This window comes from Chrysochloris asiatica, unplaced genomic scaffold, assembly GCF_000296735.1.
Source record: "Chrysochloris asiatica unplaced genomic scaffold, ChrAsi1.0 scaffold00125, whole genome shotgun sequence".
Lineage (NCBI taxonomy): Eukaryota > Metazoa > Chordata > Mammalia > Afrosoricida > Chrysochloridae > Chrysochloris > Chrysochloris asiatica.
This window is the reverse complement of record NW_006408643.1, coordinates 4,153,884-4,167,157: the sequence shown is the minus strand read 5'-3', so window position 1 is coordinate 4,167,157 and position 13,274 is coordinate 4,153,884. Positions and strand designations below refer to the sequence as shown.

The following is a 13,274-nucleotide window of genomic DNA, read 5'->3' as shown; positions in this document are numbered from 1 at the left end:
TAGCAGATGAGATAGGTAGGTAGGTAGATAGGTAGGTAGCAGATGAGATAGGTAGGTAGGTAGATAGGTAGATCTACTTGAAGGAAACAGCTTACACAATTGAGAAAGCAGACACTTTCCATGGATCACTTGTCAAGGTGGAGGCATCTTCTGACTCAAGTGGTTACAGGGCTGACAAACCCAAAATCTGCAGGTCGGTTGGCTGCCTGCTGGCTCACATCCTAAGAACTGGAGGTCAGGTGATGACGAGCCAGCTGCAGGACCAGGAGAGCGAGTTTTTGGTAGACACTTAATGTGTGTGGATGCAAGCCACAAAAGGAGAGTCATTACAAACTGCTGAGGACCATGGTCTAGCCAAGCTGACACTTAAAATGACCCATCACCCTATTTCCTTGGCCGTATGGCCATACTCCTCAGAAAACTGCCCAGAAGATTGGCGCTTGGCGCTTGGGAGAGTGGTCCTGCATGCCAGTGTTACATCATTTGCCCGCTCAGAGCCTGGAGGCTTGGTCTCCCCGACCCCTCGGAGTCTGACCTGAGCCTTCCTCTGACCCCCATCCTATCTTTCAGGTTGCTATGGCATCCGCCCCGAACTGGTCAACGAAGGCTGGACGTGCTCCCGGTGCACGGCCCACGCCTGGACTGCGGTAATTCTTGTCCCACTGTGGGGAGGAAGGGGACCTGGGGCAGACGTGGGTGGGCCCCCCTCACGCGGTGTGTGTGTGTCCCCCACAGGAGTGCTGCCTCTGCAATCTCCGGGGCGGAGCGCTGCAGATGACCACTGACAGGAGGTGGGTGAGCCTTCGGAGGCCCTGCCCTGGGTCAGCACCCCGGCTCCCTTCTTACCAGGGGTGTGGCCCCAACTCTGAACCACCCTGTCTCCCGGGGGGTGGGGTGGGGGTGGTGAGAATCAGTGGTTGCCTACTGTCACCATGTGACTGCCCCAGGGTGGCCGGGGATGAAAGACAGTGACTGCCTGGACCACACTGCTTAATCGGATGGTGGGGGTGGACACACTACCACACCTGCTGCACTGGGGTGATGGGTCCTCGAGTGTCCAGGAGGGGCACACCTCTAGCACCTATATCTCCCCGCCCCCAGGTGGATCCATGTGATCTGCGCCATTGCCGTCCCTGAGGCCCGGTTCCTGAACGTGATGGAGCGCCATCCTGTGGACATCAGCGCCATCCCAGAGCAGCGGTGGAAGCTGGTGAGTCCCCGCGGCCGCAGCCACTCCTTCTGTCCAGTCCATGCGTGCTTTCCTCTCAGCAACCAGCTGGGCTCCTCCAAGAACCAGGGCCTCAGCGGGAAGCAGATGCGCGGATGTTAGTTTTGACAAACATTGATATTGGGGCACGGTCAGAAGGGTCGCTCTCAGATCCCTGTGCACCCCAGCAGCCAGGCCGGGCCCCTGCCTGTGTGTTAAGGGCAGTGGCTCTCGGGTCCTTCTCTGACCCCTCTTTTTTTTTTTTTTTTTCCTGAGTTGAGTTTTTTATTTTATTCACATGGTTCAAAGATTTTTTTAAAAATTCAAGTACTACACAATTAAAAATCTTCCTTTTACCTTCCATTTGCTCCATTTCTGCTCCTCCCCAGGCCTCTGTGCCCCTCCCCCTCCCTGTATGTGTACTTAGAGATTTCCTTAGGCACATACATTAAAGGACAGATACAGATTTATGGTTTTATCTCTTTTACCAAAATCGTGCACACTGCGTCCTCTGTCCTGTATCTTACTCTTTGTCACATAACAATATGTCTTAGAGAATCTTTCCAAACCATTGCATAGGAAGCTGGACTGCTTTATGAGCATTCCTTAATATGTGTAATATTCAAACAGAACAAGGGAGTCCAACTGGTTTAAAATCAGGAAAAGTGTGCACCAGGGTTGTATTCTTTCACCAAATTGATTCCGTTTGTATGCTGAGCAAATGATCCAAGAAGCTGGATTATATGAAGACGAATATGGCATTAACAACTTATAATATCCAGATGATACAAACCTTGTTTTCTGGAAATGAAGAGGACTTAAAACACTTAACCGATGAAGATCAAAAACTACTGCCTTCAGTAAAGACCACCTCAATGTAAAGAAAACAAAAATCCTCACCATTGGACCAATAAATAACATCAGGATAAATGGAGATAAAGATTGAAGTTATCGAAGACTTTGTTTTTCTTGGCTCCACAATCAGCACTCAAGGAAACAGCCATCAGGAAATCAACCGACTATTGCACTAGACAAATCTGCTGCACAAGACCTCTTTAAAGTGATCAAGAGCAAAGATGTCACTTTGAGGACTAAGGTGCGCCTGATCCAAGCCATGGTATTTAATCACCTCATATGCATGTGAAAGTTGCACAGTGACTAAGGAAGACTATAGAAGAATTGATGCCTTTGAGTTATAGTATTAGTGAAGAATATAGAAAGATCATGGACTGCCAGAAGAACAAACAAATCTGTGTTGGAAGAAGTGCAGCCAGAGTGCTCCTTAGAAAGCAGGATGGGGAGATTTCAACTCTCACACTTCAGCCATGTTATTGGGAGGAACAAGTTGCTGGAGAAGAACTTCATACTTGGTAGAGAGGAAGACCTCTAGCGAGATGGACGGGCAGAGTGACAGCAGCAGTGGGCTCAGGCGTAACAAGTGTGAGGAGAGTGCAGGATCGGACAGGGTTTGCTTCGGTTGTGCACAGGGTGGCTATGAGTCAGACTCAACAGCAACATCTTAATATGCTGGTGTCATGAAGGCATGAAGTGTGCATGTATGATATAAAGCTTTCGTTCCAGTGAGTGGAGCTGCTGGTCATTTAATACTGTAAAATTCAGGCATTTCAGTTTTTGAGCAGAGCAGGTTTGGCAACAATTTGCTGGCAATATTTACCAGTTCTGGCCTTTTTCAGTATGAGGGCTGACCCCTTGTTTGTTTGTCTCCACGCTGCTCTGTGGGGCATGAGGCGTGTAGACGTCTGCAGGCGTGGCTCAGGTTCTCAGACTGCAGTGCAGGTGGCTCTCACCCAGCCTGCCTCCTGGGGGCCCTGCATGCCGGCTGCAGACGTCAGGGGCTAGTGCCTACCTCCCTGCCCTCATTGTCCCTGCTCTGCCGGCTGCAGTGAGCGTTTGAGGTGGCCTTGGGAGTCTACTGTCCCTGCAGCTCTTTGCTGAGGTTCCAGCCACCTGCCCACAATGTTGCACCTGATCCACACTGAGAGCCAGTAGGCAGGGGAGCTGGGCTTGGAGGAAGCAGCTCCCTTCCTGGGCACACTCGGCAGCCCCTCACCCCTGCCTGCAGCTCCACTCTGAAACTGGGCCTCCCACCAGGAAGGTGCGAAAGGCAGGTGCTGGCGGAGGCTCAGACCTGGTGTGTGTGCAGGCCCAGTTGGTGTGGCCTCTAGAGCCTCGGGACTGAGTTTCGTCACCCTGGTCCCTCAGCCATGACCTGCAGGAGACACAGGGCAGCCTGGGGCCACCCCACCACAGAACGCAAGCCCCCTCCCCAGTATGGCCCAGGCATGGGGCTCTGGGTGCCAAGCTCAGAGCCCACAGGTGTAGGGCCACCTGTACCAGGCTCGAGTTGCCAGCGGGGAAACCCGTGATGTGGGGGCACAGGGTCCGAATGGTCAGGCAGGTGGTGGCTTGGGCCCGGCGCCTTGAGTGCGGTAGGGTGATGGTAAACCTCCTCCCCGCACGCTCTGGATCAGCTGACATCTGCGGCATGCAGCTCTTCATTACCAGCCCTTGTAACAATGAATTAAAGCTCCTTTTACACAAGGCCCACTTGTACTGCTTAATGGAGACTCACGAGCAGCGAGTAAGCAGCACTTAACTCCTGCCTGCCTGGGGCCAGAGGGCCTCAGCCTGAGACGACCACTCCTGTCACCTGTCAGGTCAGCGGCCTGCTGGGTTAGACAGGAGCAGGGAGGGGTCAACCCCTAACCAAACCAGCTAGACAGCAGGTAGGATTGCCCACTGTGCTAGACTGGACTGGGTCCTGGCAGCTGGCTGAGCAGTCCAGAAGCTTCCTGGGTTGGGACTCAGGTCCGCTCGGTGCTGCACTGGCCCCACGGGGCATGAAGGGCGGCTGGGCCCCCTTTCCCATTTGACAGCCCTGCTCTGTGGCTTGGGACCCCTGCAGGTCCAGCATCCCTGCCACCCTCGGACACTGCAGCTATTTACCAGGCAGGTGGAGGCAGCCACGTACCCAGATGGGCGTGTGCAGTGAGACTGGTCACAGTTGGCTCCCAGAGTGCATTCCACAGATGCCACCCTCCAACGACCTTGACATCTCGGTGCACTGAAGTAGACAAGGCCCCTCAAGGGTGACAGAAGGACCCCGGACATGCTGGCCATGGAGGCCTAGGAGCTCTGCAGCAGACGTCACCCTGCGGCCCCCCCAGACCCTGCAGCCCAGGGCCCTACGTGGATGTCGCTGGGGACCCCATCTCCCAGCGGAGGCAGCTCCCGGATCGGCCACATGGGAGGACCTGGTGCACGTTGTGGGCACCCAGGATGGACCATACTGGACACACATGTGGGCATCATGCTGCAATGACCACTCAAGCCTGAGCATCAGGTTTCTCCTGGGATTCCGAGTGTCTCTGGAAGTTTCTGGAAGCTCTGCCCATCTTTTCTCCAGTACCTCCTTGTGGATCCTAACTCCTGTTACTCTTCCCCTACCCAGTGTCAGGCACCTTTTGCCCTCAGAGGGAGGTGGCCGCTTACCGCTGTCTCAGCCTTGCCAGGCTCAATCGGCTCCCCTCTGGTGAGGGTTAACGCCTGGCTCTGTTCAGGCGTGTTGTACATCAGCACCGTCCCTGCTGCGGGAGAATTAGGTATTGACAGTTTAATAATGAGCTCGCTCTGCCTTCGATCGGCCTCCGGCACTCGGTTCCTACAGCGCCCTTTGCGAAGCTGCTTATCTGCCTTTTGAACACGGTTTATGGAGCGATAACAGCCCTGCTTATTAAATGCTCAGGGTGACAGCCTCGGGGGGCCCGGGGGAAGACCTGCAGGGAAGGTAAGACCTGCCTGCAGCCTCCTCAGACCCCTGCCCTGCACCCAGCTCTCTGCACCCCCCCAGGCAGGGGCCTCACCTGCTCTCAGGGGGTTGCTCTAACCGCTTTATTTTCTTTCTTGATATAAATTTGACATCACATAAACACCACCATCTTAACCATTTCAAAGTGTGTTATTAGGGAGTTTTTAATAATCTCACAGAGTTCGGGAGCCCTCACCCCTAATTCTTATCTCCCAAAAAAGAAGCCTCGGGCCCAACAATAGTCACTCCCCTCCTTGCCCAGCCTCTGTTGTTGTTGATTGTCCTCAAGTTGATTGCCAGCCTAAGCAGGTCACCAGGCCTTTCTTCCTCTGCACTCTGGGTGAGTTCAAACGGTCTGCTTTTCGGTTAGCATCCATGTCCTTAACCATTGCACAACCAACCACTGTTACTGAATGACTTCCTGCTCAGCCCCTGGAGGGGCTGTCATCTGGATGAAAGCAGCTGGTGGCTCCTCCTGCCCAGGTCTCAGTTGGCAGCAGAGCGCTTTAATCACTGCACCACAAGGGTTCCCACAAATCCACTTTGTGTCTACGTTTATCTGCTGTAGACATTTCACACGGACATGGCTTTTTGTGACATCCATTTCCCAGAGCACACTGTGGGGTGGGCTGACTTCCTGTGTCAGGACTAACTCCAGAGTTGGGGTCCCAGCCTCTGGGTGGCGGGGACCCAGGTACAACATGTGCAGCTGGAGGCACGGCTGGAGGGCTCCAATGCTCTTCTAGGATGCCTGTCCCAGGATGGGGGTGTGGGGTCTTGGAGGGTCTAGGCCTCTAGATGGCCTGGAGCCCCTGGGGGCCACATTTCTGGCTGTTGTCTCCACCTACTGCCTTTCCCAACAGAAGTGTGTGTACTGCCGGAAGCGTATGAAGCGGGTGTCAGGCGCCTGCATCCAGTGTTCCTACGAGCACTGCTCCACATCCTTCCACGTGACGTGTGCACACGCGGCGGGGGTCCTCATGGAGCCCGATGACTGGCCCTACGTTGTGTCCATCACCTGCTTCAAGCACAAGGCGGGCGCCCACACGGTGAGTGCCAGCCCGCCCCCCTGCCACGCCCCACTCCGCCCCCGCCCTGCCCCTCTGAAGGCTGCCCTGTGCTGTCATCCAGGGGCACTTCCTGCGGGCCGTGAACTTGGGTCAGATGGTCATCACCAAGAACCGGAACGGGCTTTACTACCGCTGCCGTGTCATTGGTGCTGCCACACAGACCTGCTACGAAGTAAACTTCGACGATGGATCCTACAGCGACAACCTATACCCAGAGAGCATCACCGTGAGCTCGGGGTGGGGGTGTGGAGGGGGGCAGAGAGTGGAGGAGGAGAGGGGGATTCTGCAGAGCCCCCTCCCAGGGCCTCCCCATCTTGGGTCATCCGCCTGCTGGGTGACTTGGGGCAGGGGGTGGGGAGGCTCTGATCCAGCCCTCACCCAGCTCCTCTGTCTGCAGAGTAGAGACTGCATCCGCCTGGGACCCCCGCCCGAGGGCAGCTTTGTGGAGCTCCGGTGGGCAGACGGCAACATCTACAAGGCCAAGTTCATCTCCTCAGTGACCAGTCATGTCTGTCAGGTGGGGTCACAGCCCAGGTGGCCGGAGCTTCCTGCAGACTTCTCCACAGGCTTCATACCTGTGAAGATGGGGTGGTGACCAGAGTCATATGATGGTCTACGTTTGAAGGGTTTCCTTAGAGTATAGATGGTTGTGGGAATTTCCCAGATGTAGGAATCACATCTGGTCAGTGCAGAAATTATTTTTAAATGTAGAATTTTAGAACAGTTAGCCACATCCTAGGGGGCAGGGGGTTTGTGATGCAAAACATCTGTAGTTCAGATTCATCCAGAGGCACCTCAGAAAAAAGGCCTGGTGATCCACATTATAAAATTGAGCCCATGGAAATCCTGTAGAGCCCAGTTCTCCTCCGACCCAGGGGGTTCCCATGAGTAGGAATGAGCTCCACTGTACCTGGCGTGACTGAATTCCATTCTGGGAAGGGGACAGTCCCCAGTGTGGCCCATCTCTGGCTCTCCCTCCTGCTCACTGTGGGGAGCTCCTAGCCAGATGTTGGCTCCATCTACCCTCATAGACCTAAAATCCTGCTCAGCCTTTGGATCCACATGGGCGCAGCCTGACCCCCAGGACTGGACCAGTGGCACGTGATCGGGGCAGGCCAGGGAGAGGCCCCCAGCCGGACAGCTTCCATTACAACCAGAAGGGCTGGCGCTGTTCCTAGAGGGCTGTAAGGACCCTGGTGGCGCTGCAGTTAAGCGTTCTGCTGTGAATGGAAAGGTTCATGGTGGTTGCTCAGAAGGGGCCTGTGAAGACTGAGAACTGGATCCACTGTCACCCTGCCCCTTCCGACCCCAGAAGACACAGCAGGACTGCCCCATCGAGGAGCTGCTGGTGGTTCAAACCGCCCGCTTTCCACTTACCAGCTCAGTGCATAGCCATTGTGCCCCAGGGATGTCTCCCGTAGGGATGACAGCTGAGACCCTCTGGGGCAGAATGAACTGCAGGTCTATCAGGCACAGGAAGGCCTTCTGAAAGGACACTAGCTCGACACAGCGTTCTCACGCACGGCACCATCTTGATACTGCGCCTTTACAAACAGGCGCCAGAATATTGTTCGTCTCTTCCGTGAGGGACCCTGAATCCAATGGCATAGTGGGGCAGCCCTCTATCTCCTCAGTACCCTCCCGTGGAGAAGCAGTCTGGTGAGGTGTGGATGAGCCTAGCACCCGCATGAGAGATGTCATGGCCGGGCTTGTCATAGGACCTGTGGTGAGTTCCTTGGAGAAGTGAAGTCAGACAGTGCTGGCTAGTGTCTCCACCTCCCTCAGGAAACCCGGGAGAGTGATACAAACGGGGTAAATCAGCAAATACCCTGCTTGGACCTTTGGGTGGGGGCTGTACATGCCTTAAAGAATCAGATTGAAGCAGCCAGTTACCGCCTGTCAGACAATTCACTCGTGACACCAGACCCCTGACAAAACAGAGCTAACAGAGGCCATCACGGGCAGTTTAAACGTTAAGACCATTTCGTATCCTCAGAGGTGCGTCCCTGGCACAGGACATCAGGGAGTCAGCATGGGCAGTTCTACAAGAAAACTGGTCATGTTTCTAGAAATGAACTTTGTAGTAGTCGCCGGCAGGATGCCTGCAAGATGGTGGGGGCCTCTGTACCTCACGGTCCCAAAGGAGGCCATAGGCTTGCCTGGTGGGGGCAGCTGTGGAGCTGTGTGGCACACTCTCATGTGGCCCAGCAAGGGACCTGGCCAAGGATACTCTGGAGGAGGCCGGCTGACCACACACGAGCCCACCCCCAGAGGACCACGTGGACAGGCTCCGCTCCTGAAGTTCCTGGGGGGTTTTAGAGCCATGAGATCCTCATGCTCACCCCATTTCTCCAGAAAGTTCTGGCACGAGCAAGACCCCCGGTCATCTCAGAGCAAAATGTTTAAAATGCAGCATAAAGTCCCTAGCCCTTGGAAGTTCACAGTGGGATTCTGTGGAGGGGACCAGTGTAACTTTCAGCTCCAGTCTCTCGCCTTGAATGGAACACCAGAGATCCCGAGCCCCTCAGCAAGTCACTGGGACCGAACAGGACGTTACCGCTAACCCCTCATGAAGTTTCGCTTCTTCCTCCGGAGATTCTAGAACGGATCTCTCTGGTCTTTCTGACCTAGAAACCTGAGCTTATTTCCTGGGTTTCTAGAACTCACTCTATTCCTGGGAGCCTGCTTCTCTGGGGTGTAGCGCCAGCCGGAACTGGGGGAGAAATCCAGCCGGGTACAGCGCCCTGGCTGGAGGTGGGCTCCGCCCCACACGCACACCCTGCACCTCTGGGACTCAGCCCTCCGGTAGGGGAACCTTCTGGGTCAGGACCTGATGGGCTGGCCATCTGTGGGGAGGAGAACAAGGGGTACAGATGAAGGGTCTTTTCTGCCCAGATGATCCCCATTGCACAGTCCAGCACCCCAGGCCACCCACAACCCCAAAAGCTCCTGGGGACAGGCCCTCGGTTCCTCATCTACCACTGGGGCAGTCAAGGGCAGCCGCCTGTCCTTGCTTCTGGGCTGGGAATTGCAGACCAGGCTTCTGGCCTTCCGACTGCAGCAGGCTCCAGCCTCTGCCCTTGCTGTGGATCAGATGGAAGGAGAGACCTGGCGCAATGGTCCCAGATGGTAGCATGAACCCACCTGGAGACTTGTGTGGCCCCCCTCACTCAGTATTCTCCAGGGCTTCCAAGAGGCTGGGCTAAAGCCCCTAGAGCAGTGGGAAAGCCCTTCCCCCTGAGCCTGTTGACAGCAGCACGCATGTCCCCTAGAACACCACTCGGCCTCAGGACTGCCTCCCCACCACTCACCCAACTGGGCATATGACTTCAGTGACTCAGGTTGGCTTCAGGTACAGCTAGACCCAGCATCTCAAGCTGCCCTTGATGTCTTAGGGCTCCAGGTGGGCTTCTCGGGCAGTACGGCTGTGCCGGTCTTTCCCGGCGGAGAGGACTGAGGGGCCGCAGCATCCTTCTATAACCCACATTCCCTCTCCCACAGGTGGAGTTTGAGGATGGGTCCCAGTTGACTGTGAAGCGCGGTGACATCTACACTCTGGAGGAGGAGCTGCCCAAGAGGGTCCGGTCGAGGCTGGTGAGTGGCCACAGGGCTGGGCCTCATGGAAGCGGATGTTGGGGCTTACATTTCACCGGAACTAACTTCGCCTGCCCAGTCTCCTCCAGCTTGGCCACTCTGTCCTCTCTGCCTGTCACCCCCATTCCACACAGGAGGAGGCGCTGAGGATGCTAGGGGGCGGGGGTGGGGGTGTACCCCTTCTTCCTCATACAGAGCGGTGGAGCAGATGTGGGCGTGTTCTCCTTGGCTCCTTCATGTTCCCTCTTGTCCTAGACTGGTGGGGGTAGTGGTGGTGCAGGGCAGCGGAAGGGAGAGTAGGGGGAGACCCTCAGCCTGCTCTGCTCCTTGGCTCCTTGTCCTTCAGAAAGCAACCTGTCTATCCGTCCATCCCTCCCAGCGGAGCCAGTGGTGGAGTGTGGAGCCCCCTCCTGCACGTCTATCTGTGCCCTCCCCGCCCCCCAGCAGTCAACTGCCTGTACTGTGTGGGCCTTGGACCAGGCCCCGCTAACCTGCATATTGTCTGGTCCCCACAGTCGGTCAGCACAGGGGCACCCCAGGACAACGCCTTCTCAGGGGAGGAGGTGAAGGCTGCTAAGCGCCCGCGAGTTGGGGCCCCACGCGCCACCGCCACCACCACCACGGAGGACGCGGCTCAGAGCCCGGACTACCTGGCCTTCATGGAGAGCCTGCTGCAGGCCCAGGGTGGGCCCGGAACCCCATTCTAGAACCTTCTAGAGCTCCCGCTGGTGTCCACTCACCCTCAACCTCTCAGCCCAGCATGGCCGCCCAGCCCCCGGGAAGGAGGTGGTGGCCCAGTGCCTGCCTGTTGGGGACCTGGGCCTTGCCTCCCTCCTGGCCCCAGAGGCCACCTCTGCCGCGGAACCCTCTGTGCTGTGACCGGCAGTGACGGGGCAAGCGCGGCTGGACTCAGGGAGCAGGGCCGGCCGGGGCCGCGCCGCCCGCCTCAGCTCCTCAGATCCTGAACCCCGAAAAGCTCTTCTCGAAAAGGTGCTACCACGTTGCCTACTGAGCGACTGCGGATTGGTGACTGTGTACATAGATCACCTTTGTGAAGTTCTTTCTATAAATACATATTGTTAAAAAAACAAAGAAAAAAAAAAGGGCGAGGAAACATGGAACATGGAGAAAAGGGAAAAAAATCCCCAAAGTTGTTTTCTAAGATCTGTGGCTTTAAACAAAATAGACCCCCTCCCACTTCTCCAAACGTTCTTTTTCTCAGAACTGGGATCCGTGTGATCGCATCTCCTTGTTTTTTGTTTGTTGTTGTTTTAAACTATTATTTGCCAGCAGATGGGCAGGAGCCGAGCGGCCAGCAGGTGGCTATGGCTATCTGGCTGGCTGGGACCTATGGGCCAGGCAGCATAGGGTTCCTGGCGAGGACCCTAGTACCTGCCTGGCCTCGCTCTGGACTTTCCCTTGTCCACGCTGCACCAGTGCGTCCCCACAACCTGGTCCAAGGAGGCCACCGGCGCTTTGGTGGCTGGCCCTGTGTGGGCGGCCAGTGGGCCTGCGGCCCTGCCGCTCACGCCTTTGCAAAATAAACACTTTCTCTTCCCACTGGCTTGATGCTTTGCTTCTTTGCCTGGTGGGAATCACTGCCCAGCCGAGGCCTCTGGTAGGAGCACTTCTGTCCAGACCAAGTGTCTGCAGTGCCAAGAGGTGCTTCTGAGAGGCCTTCCAGATGAGGGGTCCCCCCTCCCCCCGTGTGGGTGCTGTCTGTCTATGGAGGGGCCTGGCCAGTGGGCAAGACTTGCGGTATGGGGACCACCACAGGGCCCAAACCTGCCTTTTCCTGAACCAAGCCTGTCCTTGGCTACTGGGGTCACTGCCTATGTGCCCTCAGCTCTGGTGTCATGTTGGGGGTCCCCTCTAAACCCAACACCCTGTGTGGCGTGAACCATGAGTTAGAGAGGGAGGGAGAGCATGCTCCATGTGTGTGGGGGGGTAGGGGGGGGCTCTGAAGATGAGGGTTGAATTCATGAATGTATTAAAGGGCCCTTGGTGACAACAGGATGAGTATAGTGTCTTCTGACCCCACAGGATCTCGGCTCGAGGTTTCCCTGCTAGTCCACATCAGCATCCCCTTCCCCTCCCCACCCTCTCTGTCCCTGGGGGTAACTGAAGGGAGAAGTGTGCGTAAATGAAAAATACTAAAAAGGGCGTTTTATCAGTTGCCGGACCAGAGAGGAGAGTTCAGAAACACGGTGTGAACGTAAATCTGGGGTGGGGGGTTGTCTCTCTCATGGTGAAAGGGGCATTTAGCCGGGAGTCACCTGGGCAGGAGGAGGTCCACCACTGTGTCCTTGTCACTGGGAAGTGCTGTCCATGCTGGAGGAACAGGAGGCAGAGTGGCCCCTCCCCAGTACTGCCTGGGCTCAGCACACTGTCCCCCCAGATACTGGGAGCCCTGATGTACCTTGCCCCCACCTCAGGTCCTATGAATTAAAGGCTCTTGAACACTCTGGGGTCTGGCCCAACCTGGGGCGGGTGGATGCACAGATGGTCCCAAGGCCCTCCTCTTGCTTGGTGCTGACGGTGCTATGGATCAGGTGGAGAAGGTTCCAGAATTTCCATGTTATATGACCGGTGGCGCCATGGTGAAGTGCTGGGCTGGCCAGCATTTCACAGGAAGAAAGACCTGGTGATCTGCCTCTGCAAGGACCACAGCCTAGGAGAACCTGTGGTCAGAGTAGGAACGTGGCCCCCGTCATTGGAGTCACCCGTGAAGCTTTGTGGGTGCTCTGGGTCCCTGGTCTCCTCCTGAGCCCTTCCCTATACTGCTCCCCAGGGCCCTCCCCCAGCCCAAAATTCCAGGGGCATCACTGGGGTGGTTCCCACCCATGATAGTAAGGCAGTGTCCTGACCCCCCCGCCCCTCTCCCCCATACACATCGTGGGCCGGTCAGCCAGCTGGTGAACGCCCCCTCCCCCTTGCACTGAATGCAGTGGAAACTTCGCCCCTCCCCTTTGCCCTTGGCCCAGATGGAGACCTTCGTCCCTCCACGAACCACAGCACACCCTGACTGGCCCGTGATGGGCGTGACCAGTTTAGGGCACTGGGTCCTTCCCTTTCTGCACCACAACCACCACAGCAGCAGACCCTGGGGTCATTTTAGGGTCACTGTTATGGAGAGCCATCTACACCCCCTAGAAGGGGGGGGGGGGCAGGTGGACACGCTTGACTGATATCTCAGGGCACCAGGACAAGGCTGTGAGCCAGGATACCTGTCACAAACTGACCCCTGGCCAGTACTGGGTCCAGCCCAGAATTTGGCACAGACCCAGGTGCCTCGGGAACTGGCAGGATAGGCAGACAACAGTTAAGTTAGGGTGTGGGGTGTCAGGAGCTGTGGCAAGAACAAAGGGAAGACACCAGAATGTATCCTTGATGGGGTACACTTGATGTTTTAAATAGTTGGTCCTGAGGGATGTGAGGAGAGGAATCCTGGGATATCTGGAGAAAGCCGACCAAGCAAAGGAACAGCCCGTGCAAAGGTTCTGACAGTTGGAGGAACAGCAAAGCGTGAGTGAGGGGCAGAGAGGAGGGGAGGACAAGGCTTGCAGGGAGGATT

The 13,274-nt window shown here is 56.3% G+C and overlaps 1 protein-coding gene across 1 annotated transcript in view; it reads left to right on the top strand.

Moving 5' to 3' along the window:
• Nucleotides 1-10,407, top strand: part of KDM4B (lysine (K)-specific demethylase 4B) — a 114,580-nt gene extending 104,173 nt beyond the window's left edge. Inside the window, exons 15-22 of the mRNA XM_006868910.1 lie at nucleotides 571-647; nucleotides 736-791; nucleotides 1,102-1,210; nucleotides 5,900-6,085; nucleotides 6,168-6,332; nucleotides 6,504-6,623; nucleotides 9,608-9,700; nucleotides 10,216-10,407. Of these exons, the coding sequence (XP_006868972.1) occupies nucleotides 571-647; nucleotides 736-791; nucleotides 1,102-1,210; nucleotides 5,900-6,085; nucleotides 6,168-6,332; nucleotides 6,504-6,623; nucleotides 9,608-9,700; nucleotides 10,216-10,407 (998 nt within the window). The remainder of the gene's footprint in view (nucleotides 1-570; nucleotides 648-735; nucleotides 792-1,101; nucleotides 1,211-5,899; nucleotides 6,086-6,167; nucleotides 6,333-6,503; nucleotides 6,624-9,607; nucleotides 9,701-10,215) is intronic.
• The last annotated feature ends 2,867 nt before the right edge of the window (nucleotides 10,408-13,274 follow it).